The 19022-nt window shown below is 46.3% G+C and overlaps 1 protein-coding gene across 23 annotated transcripts in view; it reads right to left on the reverse strand.

The window, feature by feature from the left end:
- Positions 1–3174, reverse strand: part of TPM1 (tropomyosin 1) — a 30559-nt gene extending 27385 nt beyond the window's left edge. For 11 of the 23 annotated variants that reach the window (XM_081507510.1, XM_081507506.1, XM_081507514.1 and 8 more), the window contains exons 1-2: positions 2978–3174; positions 1793–1918 (exon numbers count right to left, since the gene is read on the reverse strand). In XM_081507510.1, the coding sequence (XP_081363636.1) occupies positions 1793–1918; positions 2978–3091 (240 nt within the window). In that variant the 5' untranslated portion in view covers positions 3092–3174. Of the gene's footprint in view, positions 1–1792; positions 1919–2119; positions 2246–2977 lie in introns of all 23 variants that reach the window. The other 12 variants (XM_081507515.1, XM_081507517.1, XM_081507521.1 and 9 more) reach the window with 2 other exon arrangements.
- Positions 3175–19022: the final 15848 nt, after the last annotated feature.

Consider the following 19022-nt stretch of genomic DNA (forward strand, 5'->3'; position numbering starts at 1 on the left):
AAGGGGAAGATAATCAATATACTACCTCCTAAACAAGTGTAGCATATTAGGGACAGTTTTCCAGCGGGAGGGGGAAAACAGTTTCAGAAACCTCCCCCTCCTCCTGGCTCCGCCCACTCCCCGGCCTCCAACTAGCTTTAAATATCCTCTTTGCTACTTCTGCCTCATCTCATTCCAAAGCTCCCTTAAACAAGATTTTTCAATAAAGACATGATAGCACCACATAGTTACACAATAATTATGATTTTTTTCCCCCTTAAGAATTGTAGTAGCTTTTTTCTCCTCTTGCTTTCAGTCTTACTGGGCTATTTTCAAATTCTCTGCATTCTTTTCCTTATAAGGAATATCTCTCCTTGATCTATCAGCGGCTCTTTTGAAAAAGCTAAATAAATGTCCTGCTGGAGAATCTGGGGGAGACAGGCATCCTCCAGGTACGGAGCAGACATCTGATCTACATTATACAAAACTGATGCAGAGTTATATGTGTTTTTTGGCTTTTTTTCTAAAGTCAGGTAGTTTGTAACTTAAATATTTTAGCTAAATAAGTGCTTCCTTGAACCCCCTCTCCAGGGACCTTGCTCTTCACTGAAACTTTTTCTTTTTGTCAGATTCTAAATGTCCTGTGTCTGGAGCTCTCATTTACAAAGCACGCTTGGAGATTACATTTCACACCTTTCACATCACAGAAAGCCTTTACTGATTTCAAAACCCAGAGCCTCCATCAATGTACACTTTACTTCCGTACAAAAAATTCTGCCGTTGCACTTGGTTGTTCCAACTTTCTGGGCATAGCTTTCCCTGGTGCTCATACATTCTTGAAATTGTTGCTCACTTCCCCAGGAATTCTTGCCTAATTGGGCCTCTAGGCTTAATTAGCTTCCAGAATGGTGTGAAAAAGAAGTCATTCCTTTGGAAAGCTAATGCCTGTCTCGACTTATGCAGCAGAAGAGGCAAGCTCTTCAGCTAAAAGAGATTTCAGAGGGCAGTGGACAAAATACTGGCAGAGCTTTTGTGGTGTGTGCATCACCCTCGAAACTATGTGGTGGTTGTCGGAGGCTGACAGGTCGGGGTGGGGCGAGCAGGGGAATCAGGGGGCAGCTAGCACACTATACCATATAAAGCACTGAGCTATATATAACTCCCAGCTTACTTTCTGGATCTAGTGCCCTCAGAGTGCAGACCCAAGCAAGTATCATCTTCCCAGGCAGATCTGAAGGGCTGGATTAAGACTTCCCTGGTAAGGAGGCCTCAGCGGTTTCTGAGGCCCACCATCAAGCTTAACCTTCTCAGAATAAGTAGCAGGCACTATGTCATTCTTTCAATATAGAGGCCAGGTCCTCTGAATCCTGACTAGATTGCTCACTGAAAACCAGGCCTTCCCACCCACCAGAGATGGCAAAAAGAAAGAAAGTGGAGAAAACTAGGCATTCTGCTTGCACAAACCTTGGTGATGATACCTCAGAGGTTTTCTGCCACCACAGGGAAGGGTTGACCTCCAGAGTCCAATTTCAGTTGCTGTGTTCTCCCAGATTCTCACCACCCTCATCCCCCTCCAGCCCCAGGGGTGAGGGAAAGAAGGAGAAAAAAAGAGAGAGGAATGGATGAAATAAAAATGAACGTGTGCAGTAGCAGTTGAGGGCAGCATCCAGTGCTCTGGGCCATGGCAGGCTGTGTGCACGTGTCCAGCTAAGAGGAGGTGACCCTCCTCCATGGTTCTCCGGCCCCTGTGATGACCCCCAGAGCAGGCCCCAAGGGCAGGAGGTGAGGGGGGGCAGTGTGTGCGTGCACTTACGTCGGTGGCCTTTTTCTCCGCCAGCTCCAGCTTCTCCTGGGCATCTTTGAGAGCCTCGGAGTATTTGTCCAGTTCATCTTCGGTGGCCTTGAGTTTCTTTTGCAGCGACACCAGCTCATCTTCCAGCTGGGAGTTGGCCGTGGGGGACGGGGACGGGACGGGGTGGGGGGTGCGGCAGGCAGCGTGATCCCGCAAGGGAGGGTTGTGGGTGCACAGAGCCAGAAGGACAGGGACAGCGGGAGAGAGAAAGGGAAAGACAGGGAGGGAGAGAGAGAGAGAGAGACAGAGTTAGCCATTCGTGCGCCGCGCCGCGCGCGCCTGGGGTACCTTGGCAGCGGCCTCGTCGGCGGCCAGGAGGCTGTCCTCTGCCTTGTGCAACTCCTCCAGCACCCGGTCCCGCTCGTCCTCCGACACCCGCAGCAGCTTCTCCTTGGCCACTATGTCCTCCTCGAGCTGGGGGGCGGCGGCGGGCGGGCGCGGGCGGCCGGCACGGACCGGGTGTTAGACACACACACACAACACGGGCACCGGGTTGGCTGGGGCCCTTCAGCTTTGGGGCACCACCGAGTTGGGGTTCAAGGGTCCCTAGGTAACCTCCTCTTGTCCCGAGGCTACTTCATACCCCCCACCGCTCCCGGGGACAAGACTCCTACCGAGGTCTCAGTGGGCTCAAGCCCACAACTTGGCGTTGCAGAATAAATGGATGGCCCCGATTCCGCGCCCGCCATACCCTCTCTTCTGTCCCATCTTTGTTTTAACCAAAAAACTCCATGACTGTCACTCCACCCTCCCCCCAGTTGAATGTTTTATATTCCCCAGTCAAAAGTCCAGAAGAACTTCTAACACTTTCTGGACTTGATTCCTTCAACCCTCCTCCTCTCCCCGACCCCCAGATCCAAAATTGCTTTCTGATCCTCAGAACCAAGTGCCTCTAGCACTTGATGGGACTTCACGGGCTCCGGCAACCCGAGAAGGGAAATGAGCGTCCCCAGATAAGAGAAAAAGTTAGAATAAGTCAGTCTTGCTCTTCCCCTCCCGCTTCTCAGGCGCCCTGGAGTGGGGGTGGCTCCCGGGGTCCTCGGGGCGAGGGGCCAGGAAGGGGTGCCAGGCCGGGTCCCGGGGCTCCGGCCCCAGGGCGGGCGGAGCGCGGGCGACACGAGGGCGCACGGTTGGGGAGGCGCAGACCTGCTTGCTCCTGTCCTCCGCTGCCTTCTTATCAGCCTCCGCCTGCTCCGCTCGATCCAAGGCGTTCTCCTTGTCGAGCTTGAGCATCTGCATCTTCTTCTTGATGGCGTCCATGGTGGCGGCGGCGAGGGGCCCTGGGGCTGCGGCCGGAGCAGGGAGGCGAGCGCGAAGTGAAGCGGCGGAGCTGGAGTGCGAGCGCAGAGCCGCCTGCTGCTCCCAGATATGTACTTTCCCAAGGGGGCGACCGCATTCCTCAAGACAGCCAATACTTTTTTGGAAGAGCTTTTTTCTCCTGCCCCCTTTCCCCCTTCTCCTCCCTCCGCCCCTCGCGCCCTCCCCGCTGCTCCCGCGGGGGCTGCTCGCCCATTCGCTGCCGCCTGCCGGCCTCCCAGTTGACGGTGGATATGACTATATATGGGGACCCGAGCAGCCAGCCTAGGCAGCCGCCGGGCGAGGCCTCCCGTTTTCCAAACCTGCAAGCCAGAGAGAGGGCACCAGGGCCTCTCCGGGACCGGGGGCCTCGGTGCTACCCTTCGCCCTCTGTGCCCCCTCCTCCTGGGGTTCACGCTCCGGCCCTAGGGTCCCCAGCCGAGCTTTCCTGAGTCATAGGAGGCCTGGGGAGCGAGCCGGTCAGGTAGAGGATGCGCGTCGCTTCCTGGGCCGCCAGACCCAGCGGCACGCTAAGCATCGGGACCTGGGGTCCCCGCAGCCACCACAACGGCGCCCAGGCCCATGCGCTCCCAGGCCCATGCGCTCCCGGCGCCCGCCCTGCCTACAGGGTGTCAGTCCGGGCTGGCTCTCATGTTCTGGAAACTCAATTGGAGCAGAGAAAGGACAAGTTGGGAGGGAGGCCTGGGGTGCTGTACATGTCTGCTGGTGCGGGCCAGAACGTCTGCGAATCTGTATGCGGTTCCCTGTCCCCCAGGGGAAAGACAGATGTATACCTTAGGGACATAGGGCCCGGTTCTGTGTGTGCCTGTGTGGTACTTCCCCAAAGGGTGGGGTGTGTTTGTTGGTGTGTGGGTGGGAGCTTGCGAGTTTAACAGGAAAGGCTATTGAGTTTAGAGTCAGGCAACTTAGTCTTTGGTCTCTATCACCCGCAGTTCTGTAACCTTGACAAGTGAGTTGGCCTCTGTACTACATCTTTAAACCCGGGTGTGAGGGGTGGATGATCCCTACGGTGCCACCAGATCTAACCTTTAATCATTTTCCTTGCACTGAGTTTAGGGAGTTGGCCTCTTTCCATGTTAGGCACTCAGGTACTAGGTTACCAAAACACAGGGATAAATGTTATCCCAGCCAAGTCATTGTATCTACAGCTATAACTCTGAGGAGGGAACAGGCCCTGCTCTGTATAGTAAGCTCTGCTCAGAGGCAGGAGGATTTCCCCCTATACCTCTTACTCCTCCCAGTCCCCATGGGGAAAAGCCTGCTCTTTTCAGACTTTTGATGGGGAGGGAAGAAAGGGGGCTGTCCCCAAACCCTGCTTTAGACTGGCTGAGGCAGAGCTGGTGAGGGTCTTGTTGGGTCTTGTTAACAGTCCCCGCAGAATAATTCACAACCTGTCCTACATGGATACTGAATATTCCCTGGACGGTATCTGAGCAGATCAGGCAGGTCAAACAACTTGTAAGTCTTTCAGAGAATGATCAAGTTCCTCCCAGGATTTTATCAGGTTACTTCCACTAACCCAACTGCCCAGGAGGGGGAAAAAAAAAACAACCCTGACCCCTAGTCAGAACACTAGATTTGTGTGCACAGGCACTGCACGGTACAGAAATTCACCAGGACCCTTTAATCACCACATGTGAACCCAGCCACTGGAACACTGACAGAGTTCAAGGCCTCTGAGTGATATACAGATGTGTGGACCCCAGGGAGCTGACTTCCCAACTTGGAGCTCAGCATAAGGCGTATGAGTAGGGACCCCAGAGTTAGACCCTGGAATCCAAACTTGGCCTGGCTACCTCCTTGTAAGATGGCCTTAATTAACCATGTTACAATTTCTTTAAGCTTCAGTTTTCTCTTCTGTAAGGTAGGTATACAAATTCTTCCCTCTTAGAGTTGTTACAAGGATGAAAATGAGATAAAGAATGAAAAGCGTTTTGTCTAGCACATAGCAAAGTGCTCAGTAAATTGTGGCTGCTCCGGTGGCAGAAGGCAAGTCATCTCTTGTCTCTGGGCCTCAGTTTTCTCATCTATAAAATGAGGCAACTGAACTAGAGAAACTCCTGGAGGGACCATGTATTAGTCAATTTTCTCCACTGTGCCAAACATAGAGAAACATGCTAAAGTTTCCTTAAATGAACCAGTGTTATAGACCATCTATTCAAACACAACACCGGTGAGCACCTTTTGTATACCAGGCAGGCACAGGATCCCCAATTAAGTAAGACACATCCATGTCCTCCAGGTGGTCAGTATGAGCAGGGGAGAAAGCAGTAGAAATGACCAGGTCAGAGCAGACAGATAAATCTATTCTGAAAAATGGTGGTTTTTAAACTGATTTTAGAGGAACGATAGCAATTAGATAGAGAGGAGGGTATTGTATGAGCCAAGGGTAGAAAAGAGAATATTTGATGGTGGTTGGACAGTAGGTTCACTTGGGGGTGAACTGGGACATGAGACTGGAAAGGTAGATAGGAGGGGAATATGGTGAAGCGGCTTGAATTTAGGGATTCAGACATTCAGGTCTTATTGTTTAAGTTTAAACCATCCATTTTTTCTTCCCCTCCCTGCATCTCTTACCCCCTTAGAAGTCAAAGATTATGGTGTCCAGTATGGAACTGGAGCTGCACAAAGCCAATTTTAAAAATTCCTTGGTACCATATCACTAATCCCTAGACTGATGGGTTAACATAACAGGTCCCTGGGACTCAGTCATTTCCATTTCACCACTGGTGAGATTCTGCCCCATGAATAGCCTGACAATCAACCAGGTTCAACCCAATTTCATGGACTGCACCATCCACTACCCTTCTATAATCAAGGGTTAGTACCAGGCAAAATATCTTCACTTAAACAAGAATTTCTTCTATATTGGTCAGATCTCCTGGTCTTTGGATAGCATTAAGGGTGTGGGTTGGGGACTTCCCTGGTGGTCCAGTGGTTAAGACTCCATGCTCCCAAAGTAGGGGGGATGGGTTCGATCCCCAGCCAAAAAAAGAAAAAGAGGGGCAGGCTAGACAGCCATGGGATATACAGTATATTCCTGTTCCCCATCTGAGTGGCTGTGACTTAAGGACAGATCCATAGACTAGCCAGGGACCTAGTATTGTGGCCTGTCAGGCAGAGATGGACTGTGCCTCTGAGCTTCTCTTTGACTGCAGTTTGAACTAAGGAGCATGGAAAATATGAATCCATAGCTGAAGCAGATGAAACAAAAAGGGTTTATGATCTTGGGCTGGAGATCCCTTGTAAGAGAGTGATTAAGGCTGTTTACAGATACTTGGGCGTTCTTCCCAATCAGGTCTTGGTAGGACTGCACATCCCCACCCAATTAATTGTGGTCATTTAACTTGCCTTGGCCAAGGAAATGTGAACAGAAGTAACTTATGGTAGATACAATGAGTTAGTATGACTCACTGGGTTCTTTTTCAAAGTTGTTGCTGTTTTTTAGCCTGGATTTCCAAGTGGCTGTGGTAAGCAGAGTTCCCCTCTCTCCAGAACTAGCCCTTGGTGGACATGTAGCACAAGCAAGATATAAACCTTTGCTGGTTTAGGCCATTGAGAACTGGGGGCTGTTTGTTACTGAAGTATTACTAGCTTCTTCTGACTAATATATCATGACAGGCCATGTATCATTTAAGGTATGAGGAAGCAGAGAAGTTGGTTGTAGAGAAAAAGAATGGGGTAGACATATCATGGTAAACAGAAACACAATTAGGAAAAAAGACTGGGAAACAATGACCAAATCTCAGTTCCAGGGGTCCTTATAATTACACCCTTTCTTTCCTGAGGTTACATGAGACAGTCAATGTTCCTTGAAAGTTAAACAAAAAACTGACCAGATCATGGTGGTGTGGGACCCCGCACAGTATCCTTGGTCCAGAGGTTCTGCGTGAACACCAAGAACATCCTTGGAATTTCCAGATTTCTCCAGTGCTTGGTATTCAGTCATCTCTCCATAAATGTTTGTTGAATGACTATTTTCTTGGCTATTAACCATACAAGTAGGAGAAACAGTTCCTGAGAAGGAACCACAAGAAAACTAGGCTCAAAAGACTTAATTCCATTCAAAATAGAGATTCTATGTTATACTGTCTGAAGAATGGATATAAGTGTTGTGATAGGATAGGACAAATGTCCCACAAATATTTACTGAGCCCCTTTTGTGTGCATGGCACTTAACTAGAGTTTATAGGATCAAGGGAGGTGGGTAAGAGATGGATCTTTTCCTCCAGGAAAAGCATCTATGTATGTTACAGGGCAAAACCCTCTTTTGGCGGGGGGTGGGGTGGGGTGGGGCGGAGGTCACTTAATATGTTTTCCAACTGTATTACTATTGTCCCAAATGCTGTCTGGGCACCCCCTCCCCCATAGCTGTGAGGAACATATTGCCGATTTTTAAAATACTTTTTTATGGGGGAGGAACTCCCCAAAGGCGGCATGTGGAATCTTAGTTTCCTGACCAGGGATTGAACCCATGCCCCCTTCAGTGGACGTGTGGATTCCAATGGACCACTAGGAAAGTCCCCATATCACAGGTTTTCTAGATCTTTCATTTTAAATACACTGTCCCTTCCCTCCATAAGAGCTCCCATACCTACCAGACTATGTTTCCCAATATTTGATTAGAAAAGTGAGTCAACATGAGCGTAGCTTACTAATGTGACACCTTTAAAAGGAACACTCACTTGAATATGTACATCAAGGTCTATTTGTTTACAAAAAGAAAACAAAACAAAAACCTTATTACCTAATAGTCCCACCCTATTTAACAGCAATGCCTCTCTACCTGTGTTACTGTGACTCCCCCAGAATGCACAGCGCTGACTCAAGCAATTAAGGGAAAGTGAAGAATCTGTAATTAAGCTGATAGACAATGACTTCTTGCATTGGGTTTTGGAATGCAGCATGTCATGTCCCACGGAACAAGATATGGCGTGTTCTTCTCATACACAAGAACATTTTCTTTCTTGAGGGTTTGTGATACTACCCTCAAGAACCCAAGGAAAATATGCCCTGTTTCCAGGGAGGGTTTGGAGCTCTGAAAACAGTCTTTAGGCCATCGTGGGCATCTTCCTTCATTGTTTAGTGACACACTGCTGATCCTGATTCTGTGGCGAGCTCCCTGAATACTCTTGCTATCTGGAGGGTTTGTATGGGCAAAATGGTTCTCCCAGTACAAAAAAAAGACCACTAGTTTTCCTGTCTTATATCTTAATTCTCTTTCAATAGCAGAAACTATGTATAGATTTAATCATGCTGACTCATAAAATTGAGCTGTTTCAAGAACGTCACTATTGGAACATCCCTGGTGGTCCACTGGTTAAGAATTTGCCTTCCAATGCAGGGGATGCAGGTTCGATCCCTGGATGGGGAGCTAAGATCCCACGTGCCTTGGGGAAATTGAGCTCAACTAGAGAAGCTCATGTGCTGCAACTGCTGAGCCCATGCTAAGCAAAAAGAGAAGCCTGAGCATGAAAAGCCCTTGTGCTGCAACTTAGAGAAGCCCCTGCACATGGTAGTAAAGACCCAGTCAAAAGAAAAAAAGAAAGAAAAAACAGCAATATTCTCTATGGATGTAAAATTTAGAAGGCACCTCAAGCTCACTGTCTCTTTCTCACAACTTCTTATGTCAGCATCAGGATGAGTGCTATTCTCCTCTCTATAGATTAGAAAACCAAAGGTGGTGATGACTCAACATCACCCACCTGGGAGGTAGTTGTACAGGAATAAGGATGTGAATGCCCCAGCTCCCAGCAAGGGTGCTTTTCTCATTAACCATTCTCAACTGTTTTTATATTAATACTTGATTGCATATTTGAAAGTAACACATTGTAAGGTGAAGAGAAGAAGAGAAGGGGTCACCAGAGGTCTTGTCTACATATCATGGTGGTACTCAGACACTCAGTCATGACTGACTCTCTTGCAACCTCATGGACTGTAGCCCACCAGGCTCCTCTGTCCATGGGATTTTCCAGGCAAGAATACTGGAGTGGGTAGCCATTTCCTCCTCCAGGTGATCTTTCTGACCCAGGGATCAAACCCACATCTCTTACATCTCCTGTATTGGCAGGCAGATTCTTTACAACTAGTGCCACCATATGAACATGGTTAAAAGGTAATAGTAACAAGGCTGGGACTGAAGGTTCACCCTGCATGGGCCAGCTCAGGACTGCAGCCTAGGCTTCTAAAGGCACCCTCATTCCCCAGTGATAGGAGAACCTGGTGAGAAAGTGTGGTTGGGCCGAGGCAACCAACCTTCTTGCCTACTCTTGTGTTTATGGCCCAAGATGGGACAAGAAGAACATCTTTATGAAGACAGAAGGGCAAGTACAATCATTTTGTTCCCAGTAGCTTTAAAGGAGGGTTTGAGGTAACTGTTAGAAACCTACACCTCCTTCTTTTAAACCTTTGGGTCAGTAAAAGAATGAGCTACCAGTCCATCCAGGCAGTGTGTTTGAGGGAAAATGAAGATAAAATATGTGGTCAGGACAGCACTGAGTGCTTCCTCAAGCCAGAGCCTGGGCAGAAATGAAACCATCTACAGGCTTCACCATCTAGAGATCTGAGCCAGCTTCAGGGGCCACATCGAGGCTTTGGCATGGTTTTAATCATTGCTTCCCAGCAATTCCTACATTCCTTCATATTGGATGCCACCTATTCATTTTTATATTTTTATACTTGGTTCTCAAGTTTCTACTGATGTCCTTAACAGGAACATATGTGAAAGTGACCTTTGCAGCTTCCCAAGTGGTGAGCAGAGCTCCACGCTTACTCTGCAGACTGTGAAACCTGATGCAAAAATGCCGTGGATGTGGACAACCCTGGTGCCTCCTGCTTGAGCTAAGGTCTGGCTTCCCACCATCCAGGCTCTAGGAGAGCCGCTACATTAGGTTAGTTCGAAACTGGGGTTTCTAAAATTTTATTTCTGGGCCTATGCCCACTCAATGCCAACAGCTTCAACTTCAGTTGAGATGATTTGGTTTGGTGGCCTAGGGTTCTGAAAATAGGCAATAGACTTCCTTGTTTTTGTAAATGCCCTTTCTTGCCTGACTAGCAAAATCCTTCTCTCCAAGTGCTTTCTACCAGGACCCTGGCTTCTCCTTAAGAGAGATTGTTGTCATGATTTAGTAGAAATTGCTATTTCTCAGTAGAAGTGCTTCTTTCAGTATATTTTCTCCAGGGGACCATTTCCACCTCAGTAACTTCAGCGGAGGAAGGAGCCAGACCTTTCTTACTGCTTGAGGCAAAGGAAACTCTCTGTTCTTTTTCTGAAGTCCTGGCGCTGGAGGACGGAACTCCGGCTGCCGGCTGAGTTCCAGAAGAAGCTGGGTATTTTTAGCATGGCCTTCTTTACTTCCCAGCACCTGCCATGATCTGTAACCCAAGGGGCTACTTAAATGCCAGCAAGATGACTGAGGACAAGGCAGCCTGAGCTAATGTCCTAAAATACCACCCAAGGGAGGCTTTTCTTGTGGGAGACATTGCATTACCCGCTCTGTTCCTCTTCTTGTTCCTCCCCAAACTGTGGAGCTTCTACGGATCCTGGCTGGGATGTGTGACATCTGCCTTGGGAAGAGGTTGGAGAAAACCACTAGATCCGTGTACCTCAATGCCAGCCAGTGTCGTTTTGATGATTTTATTCTTGGCTCCCAACTTCAATCTTTCTCTCTACTGTTCATGCCAGATGGAAGCAACAGGAGAATGTCTGCACACATTTCCCTGAAGCAAAATCCTCTTTTGATATCTATGAAAATATATGGAGATGAGAGACAAACCCTAGCTAATGTTCTAGATCAAATGATGATAACAGGGATATAATTTTTTTTCTCATAGCAGATATAACTCACTGGATTCATTATCTCCTAAAGATGAGGCAAACTGGAAATAGAAATAGGTTCTTAAGATGCCTGGTACATATATGGAGGATAGTACAGCATGGGTCATAAAAGATAATGGGAATGGTTTGGATGTCTCTAATCCTGGAGTTTGATCTCAGGCCATGCTACACACTGCATGCCTTTGTGCCACTGTCAGACATACAATAATGAGTCGGTCAATTCTAGGGCAGCAAGGAAATCAAAACAGCCAATCCTAAAGGAAATGAACCCTGAATATTCATTGGAAGGACTGATGCTGAAGGTCCAATACTTTGGCCACCAGATGCGAAGAGCCGACTCATTGGAAAAGACTCTGATGGTGGGAAAGATTGAGGGTAGGAGGGGAATGGGTGGCAGAGGATGAACTGGTTGGATGGCATCACAGACTCAATGGACATGGATCTGAGCAAACTCAGGGAGATAGTGAAGGACAGGGAGGCCTAGAGTGCTGCAGTCCTTGGGGTCTCAAAGAGTCGGACATGACTGAGCGACTGAACAATTCTAGGGCTAGCCCAGAACGGAAGTTCTTCTGTGCCTCTGCTGATTTCTCTGGCTATTCTTAATTCTCCCAAACGCCTGGTCATAAAGTTAAGAACTTATTTCAAAATGAAGTGAACCAGAACTTAAATATTTAAATGAGTTTTCTGCTTTAAAGTGGTCACTTTTCATTTAGTTGAGTGAAAAGTGCAAGCAGTGAACCACACATACCATGTACAATTTAGTAAAAAATGTTTGATATATACAGTATATATGTATAATACATATGTATACACACAAACATAAGCAATTGTAGAAATTTGCACATATATCTGATAATTGAATTCACTTCCTCTGGGGAGGGAGTCAAGGATTGGATATGGTGGTCAAAAAGGGGTGTAGCCATATCTTTAAGATTTAATTTGCATAAATGAATATTTTTATGAATTATACAACTAAAGTATTAATAGTCTCTCATTTTTCTTACTGTTGCTTTAAAATATATTCCTGAATGTATCACAAAAAATTCTAGAGGTCTTATCATAGCCCATGTCTCTTAGAGGATGGAAAATCCACTTTGGCATGTATACAGACTAAAGCCACACAGCAATTAAAAATCAATTAAGGGGCTTCTCTGGTGGCTCAATGGTAAAGACTCTACCTGCCAATGCAGTAGACATAGGTTTGATCCCTGGTCTGGGAAGAACTTATATGCTGAAGAACAACTAAGCCTGTGTACCACAACTACTGAGTCTGCTTCTAGGGCTGGGAAACTGCAACTGCTGAAGCCTACTGCACCCTAGAGCCCATGCTCCACAACAGGAGAATCCACTGCAGTGAGCAGCCAGAGCACTGCACTAGAGAGTACCCCCACACGCTACAACTACAGAAAAAAGCCCATGCAGCACTGAAGACCAAGAACAGCCAAAAAATAAATACAAATTTTAAAAAATCAATTTAAAAAAATGGAGAATTACCTGGAGGTCCAGTGGTTAGGACTCTGAGCTTCCACTGCTGGGGACATGGTTTTGATCCCTGGTCAGGGAACTAAGATCTTGCAGGCTGTACAGCATGGCCCCCCCCGCCAAAAAAATCAATTAAAAAATAAAGTGGTCTAGCCCAGCATTCTGGCCTTCCATGAGATCCTTTATTGCTAAGCCACTGTTGTGGCAAACTCATATTTCAAGCTACTGACTGGAACGGTCATTAGTGCTATTTTACAAGCCACTTCATAAAATTAGTTTCATAACTTTACCATCTGTGTTTGGACCGAAAGCAGCATGGCTTCAGCTTGATCACTAACCAAATTTCTGGTTCCTGGCAACTTAAGGCTGTTCCAGAATGCCAGCCTACCTTCAAAGGATAAAGATTTGCCTCATGAGGTAAAGTCCGAAGAATGTGCTACCAAGTTTAAGGGAATAGAGGCTCCTAGTGTGGAGCTCAAAAATATTTCTGGAAAAGGGTATAAAAATAAAAGGGTATATGGCAAGATATGTTTGCTGTATATTTCTTAGATGATGGAATTATAAGACATTTCTGAAATACTTTCTGTACTTTTCAAAGTTCCAAAAATGAACATGTTTTAATTTTATAATAATAATTAAAAATCAATAAATGTTCAAAGACTCCTTTAACCACTGCAACAATGCTTTGTATGTAAATATGAGACCTCCCAAAGGAACAATTTTGAAAGGGACAGGGCTTATAACTCTGAATAATCTGTTAGGTTCCTTGCCATATTCTGCATATTTCTTATTTCACAATCACAGGTACTTGTCTTGTGTACTTGTCTTAATGCCTCTCCCAGCAGGAACACTCCTTGAGTACTACTACTGTCCTTCTTCCCCAGGACCCAGCTTAGGACTTCCACTGAGTCCTAGGTAATAATAGCAGCAGACTCTCACTAGACTAGGTTGAACAAGGCTAGGACTTGAACCCAATTCTGATAGACACCAGAGTTCACCTTCTTAACCACTAGACTGTATCACTTCTTCCAATACGTAAGGACAGTAGACCCATAACACACATTTATTGAGTGAACAAATGTTGCACGGATGTATTAAAAAAAGTGCAGTTGCTGGGCTTCCCTGGTGGTCTATGGCTGGGAATCCGCCTGATAATGCAGGGGACATGGGTTCGCTCTCTGGTGTGGGAAGAGTCCACATGCCACGGGGCAGCTAAGCCCATGTGCCACAACTACTGAGCCCACATGCCTTAGAGCCCATGCTTCACAGCAAGAGAGGGCACTGCAATGAGAAGTCCTTGAACTGCAACTAGAGAGTAGCCCCCACTCACCACAACCAGAGAAAACCCACATGCAGCAGTGGGACCAAAGACCCAGTGATCCAAAATAAATAATAAAAGATAAGTGAAATTAAAGAAAAAGTACAGTTACAATAACTTGTACTTATAGATTATCAACATCAATAGGAAAGTCAGCTAGCATTTTCCCAGCTAAGAGAGAAGAGAAGACAAAGATCACTCTAGCCTGTTTTTATCTCTGCTCACTCTCCACCCACTTCGCTGTCTAAGCAGCCATCTGGCTGCAAAGGATGTGCTTCCCCCAGGTGTGTGTTCAGTGGGGGACCATTACTCACATCCTTCTATCCTCCGAGGAGGCCAACTTCTCAGACATCAGTCAGTTCCTCCAAGGCACAAATGCTGGTGCTTGCTCTCTGGGCTCCTCCATTAACAGGGAACCCACTGTGGGTTCAATGTGACTCTTTTTTGGTACTTGCTGAGTTGGTGGGCCTGGGAACCCTGGAATTGTCAGAGATAAACAGAAGCCCCAAGTGTCACAACCCACTCCCTGAGCACACTTGATCCAGGGCAAGGCCAGGCCACATATGAACCTTCTTGTTCAACCCAATAGCTGAATGGGTCCCATCTTAGAAGTCAATGCCAGGAGATAGACCGCTTTGTTTGGGGATAAAAATGCCTTTCTGGTCTTTGGCATCAACCAGGGTAACAATCTGAATAGGGATGAAGGCCCTTTAATCTCTCTTAGCCGCAGTTTCTCCTTCTGCAAACTATAGAATATCCACCTCATAAAATTTTTAGGAGGATTAAGTGTCATAACAGAACCATCATGTCTGTTGCTCCCCTTTCAACAGTTATACATGGGAAAATGATCAGGGAATCCTATTTATTCCTCAAAACAAACAAGCTTACTTGTCTTGCTACCAGGTACGTCATTAGTATAAACCATTGATGAATGAAAGAGGACATGTCTTGTCTTGTATTTCACACATCAGAATCGAGGGTACACACTTCTACTTGCATATTTTTTAGGGAGTTGGAAAGTACTATTTGAAAAACAGACTTTGGAATTAACCCAACCTGATTTTGCCATTTATTAGCTGTGTGACATTAGGCAAGTCACTGAACCCCTCTGTGCCTCAGTTTCTTCACCTGAAAAATGAGAGTAAATAATAGTACCTACTTCATCAGGTTGTTGTGACAATTGAGCTAACTGATAAATGTAAACCAGTGCTCTCCAAATTGCCATTTGAGGGGCATTTCTGACTCTAGCACAGAATCCAGCTACGGTCCTTTCATCTGGCTCTGAGAATCAACTCTGGTTCTTTAGACACGTGCTCTGCAGTCTCTCCCCCTGAGGCGGGTGTCCCATCACAGCACAGAACTGGCCCCCAAAACTAATTTCCTGGAGGCAGGAACCACCAACTATTTATGATGATAATTATTGTTGCAGACCATTGGAATTCCTGCCCAGATTTCAGAAGTCACCCACATGCAGGAGTGTTCACAGCAACACCCTGAGTTCTGCGTAACTCACGGTCAGAGTAAAGCGCATAAAGCTGGACATATGGTCCCAACTCTGCTCATATCACGTGTGTGGGGCAGAGCCAGAGGCAGGGAACTGTGCTAAGTGTCCTTTACATACATGAATTCATTTAATCCTTGCTGCAAATCCAAGAGGGAGATGCCATTACTCCTCATTTTTTTGGATGTGCAAACTGAGGCAGAGAGTGTTAGTGTAACACAACAAAAGACCATTATCATTTGTAAGTGCTTTCCTCCTTATTATCTCACTTCATCCTCAAGAAACCCCATTTTGTAGATGAGCTGCTTATGGCTCAGTTTCCCAATTTTGCACAAGTCATAAGTGGTGGAGGCTGGACACAGACTCAGAACATTCCTATCCCCCAAGGAAAATTCTCAAATAACTGTAATAAGAAGCATATGGAGAAGAATGCCTTTCGATGATCCAGGTGAAATTCTGTGGCATTACAGAGACTGGTGAGCTCATATACAGATGGAAGAAATTGAGGAAGGATTGAAAGAGAAGGCGATTTTTAGACCTAGTGCTTAAGAGTAGGCGGGCAGTGCTGGACAAGCATAATTGGAGGAAGAACACTCCAGGAGGACTCTACATGAGCCAAAGCCTGGAGAAGAGGAGTGTTCAGGAAATGGTGGAAAGTCTTTTGATGGCATCACTGACTCAATGGCTAAGAGTTTGAGCAAACTCCAGGAGATGGTGAAGGACAGGGAAGCCTGGTGTGCTGCAGTTCATGGGGTTGCAAAGAGTTGGACTGAACAATAGCTACTGGACAGCAACGAACAACTTTTGATGTACTGGGGAGAATGGTGGGCAGAGAGGGGAATGAGATTGGAAAGCCAGGGTGCCTCTCACCTGGGTCATGGTATCTGGCACCTTGGCAAGTTGGGACAGACGGGGTGGTGGGCCGAGAACCCGCAGGTGGAGCTTGTGTCCTCAGAATCCCCTGACTGAGCTTCCTTGGTTTCCCTCGGGGACTATGGTTAGGGACAGGGTGGGGGCAGCAGTTGGGGCGCCATGTTATTTACAAAGTGCTGGGGAGATTCAGCAACTTTCTAAAAGCAGAAACAATAAAACTTTTATAGACTATTACAGAGTCAGTTGCCCTTTAAGACAGAGTAAGATTGTGGGTGTGGGTTGGGAAATTTGCAGTTCAGGGAGGGAAGGGACCAAGCTAGGGAGGGGTTACAGCTGAGCATGGTCTCCTCTGGTCCCATGTAGGTTTCCACTTCCAGACGCATAGCTTATGGGAGGACACCAGCTCTTCTCTGAGCCTCAGTTTCCTCATCTACAAAATGGGAGATCAGAATACCTATCACTCAGGATTGCTGCAAGAATCCAGTGAGATGTACCAATGTGTCTTAGGATATTACTTTCACTATTATTTTATACTATTATTGAGCTTTTCTCATGGGTGAATGAATACTTTTTCAACTAGAGAATAAAAGTCTTCAGGAGTCAGGGCCACATTATCTATTTCTTTTTATCAATTTAAATTTAATTGGAGGATAATTGCTTTACAATATTGTGTTGGTTTCTACCTTATAGCAACATGAATCAGTCATAGGTATATGTATGTCCCCTCCCTCATGAACCTCTCTCCCACCCCCCACCCCTCTAGGTTATCACAGAGGACTGGGTTTGAGCTCCCTGCATCACCCAGCAAATATCCAATGGCTATCTAATTTTACATATGGTAATGAATATATTTCAATGCTATATGTTTTGATGCTTTCAAACTGTGGTCCTAGAGAAGACTCTTGAGAGTCCCTTGGACAGCAAGGAGATCAAACCAGTCAATCCTAAAGAAAATTAACCCTGAATATTCAGTGGAAGGACTGAAGCTGAAGCTCCAATACTTTGGCCATTGGATGCGAAGAGCCAACTCATTGGAAAAGACCCTGATGCTGGAAAAGACTGAGGGCATGAGGATAAGGGGACGACAGAGGATGAGATGGTTGGATGGCATCACCTACTCGGTGGACACGAGTTTGCACAAACTCTGGGAGACGGTGAAGGACAGGGAAGCCTGGCGTGCTGCAGTCCATGGGGTTGCAAAGAATCAGACTCAACTGAACAACAATAACAATGTTTCAGTGCTACTCTCTCAATTCTTCACACCCTCTCCTTCCCCCATCCCATGTCCATCTTTGACAGTGCCAAACAAATATGCAACAAATTGTTTCAAGAAACCAAACAGACAAATGTTTAGTATAGTTTTGGAAGTCTTAGCTTATTCTCTCAAACTGTACTGTGCCCAAGCTGCAAGAAGCAAGTCAAGTGTCACATCATTCTTCAATACTCACCAACCAAGCTTCATTGAGCCCTTGACCTGTGAGTTCTATTCCATGGACCTTCTGCTCTAAAGGTGTAGATTATTTTAGAATCAAGAACTTGGAAAGGTGATTGCAAATGAACGATCAAGTTATGACAAATGAGAGTCGTCTTTGTGATGCTGTGGGCTCATCAGCAGAAGAGAGAGTTACTTCTCTCTTGAGCCTCACTGGATAGGGCAGCCAGTGAGCTGCCTTTTGTTGAGCCCTGCACATCTTCCCCTGGAGGAAGAGAATGGGGTGGAGGGTTGATAACAAACTGCTTCATTGTGTGTCTGTGTGTGATTCCAGGAGCCAGCATCTGGGATGTTTTAGAAGATCTGGTTAAGAGGAAGTCTTGGTTGTCCTAGGGGAGAAGGGGTCAGGGGCTTGGAGTTTGGATTGGAGAGATGATGGGAGACCTTCATTCCTGAGGGTAGCAGGACCCAGGGTGGGATGGCTGCTTGGATGCTTAAGGACCTAGGTGCAAACACCACACTTACACAACTTTGGTTTCTGTCCTATGCCTGAGCATGGCACGGTGGTCATGGATATGTCTGTAGAGCAGCTCACCTTTAAAGGGACTCCACAAGCTTGGACCAGGGACCGCAACAGTGACCATTGAGGGACTACAGCTAGAGGACTTGCTTATGGGTCATGAAAGCCCCAAGGAGAAGGCAGAGGAACTACCAAAAAATGACCAAAATCGGACTTTACACTGAGTTTGGATTGTGAGGAACCAGAGCCCAACTTGATTTAGTTCAGAAACACTTCCAGTAATAACAATTCTTGCAGCTCAAGGAAGGCACAATGACTTGTGCTGGTTCAATTCACACCAGTGAATGTTGTTAGAGAAACTGCTGTAGAAAAACTCCCACGAAGAGTAGAAAGGGCAGAGGTTTACATGAAGAACTCAGGACAAATCTACATAGCATCTGGGTGATTTGGGTGGGGGAAGGAATTTAGTTTTGGAAAGAATACCCGGAAAATTTTATACATTTGAAAAAGTAAGAGATGCTACAAAACCACAAGCAGTCTCTGGAGTGGGAAGAGGGAATTTGGATTGGAGTGTGTCATTTCACATTGTATTATCCTTTTTGTGGTTAGAGGATCAAGCTATAGAAGGCAAAGATATTTTGGAAAATGAGGACTTTATTTTGGTTACGCTGTATTTTGTTTCCATTTGATTATCCCCAGAGCTCTTGGGCTAAGTCCTCTTGCCAATGAAGTTTCTTGACTTGACTCCTCATTGGAGTCTCACAATCTGGTGTCATCACTAGAGTTTCATTGTTATTGGTTTGGGAGACATTGTCCATTGTCCACAGGCCACAAGAGGGAAAAAAAAAACCAAATTGTGATGGTATGGTTAAGCAGAGACAGCTTCCCTTGAGATTTTGGCATGGAAGGAT

The sequence above is a fragment of the Giraffa tippelskirchi genome, chromosome 7 (genome assembly GCF_054371585.1).
Source record: "Giraffa tippelskirchi isolate mGirTip1 chromosome 7, T2T-mGirTip1v1.2.pri, whole genome shotgun sequence".
Classification (NCBI taxonomy): domain Eukaryota; kingdom Metazoa; phylum Chordata; class Mammalia; order Artiodactyla; family Giraffidae; genus Giraffa; species Giraffa tippelskirchi.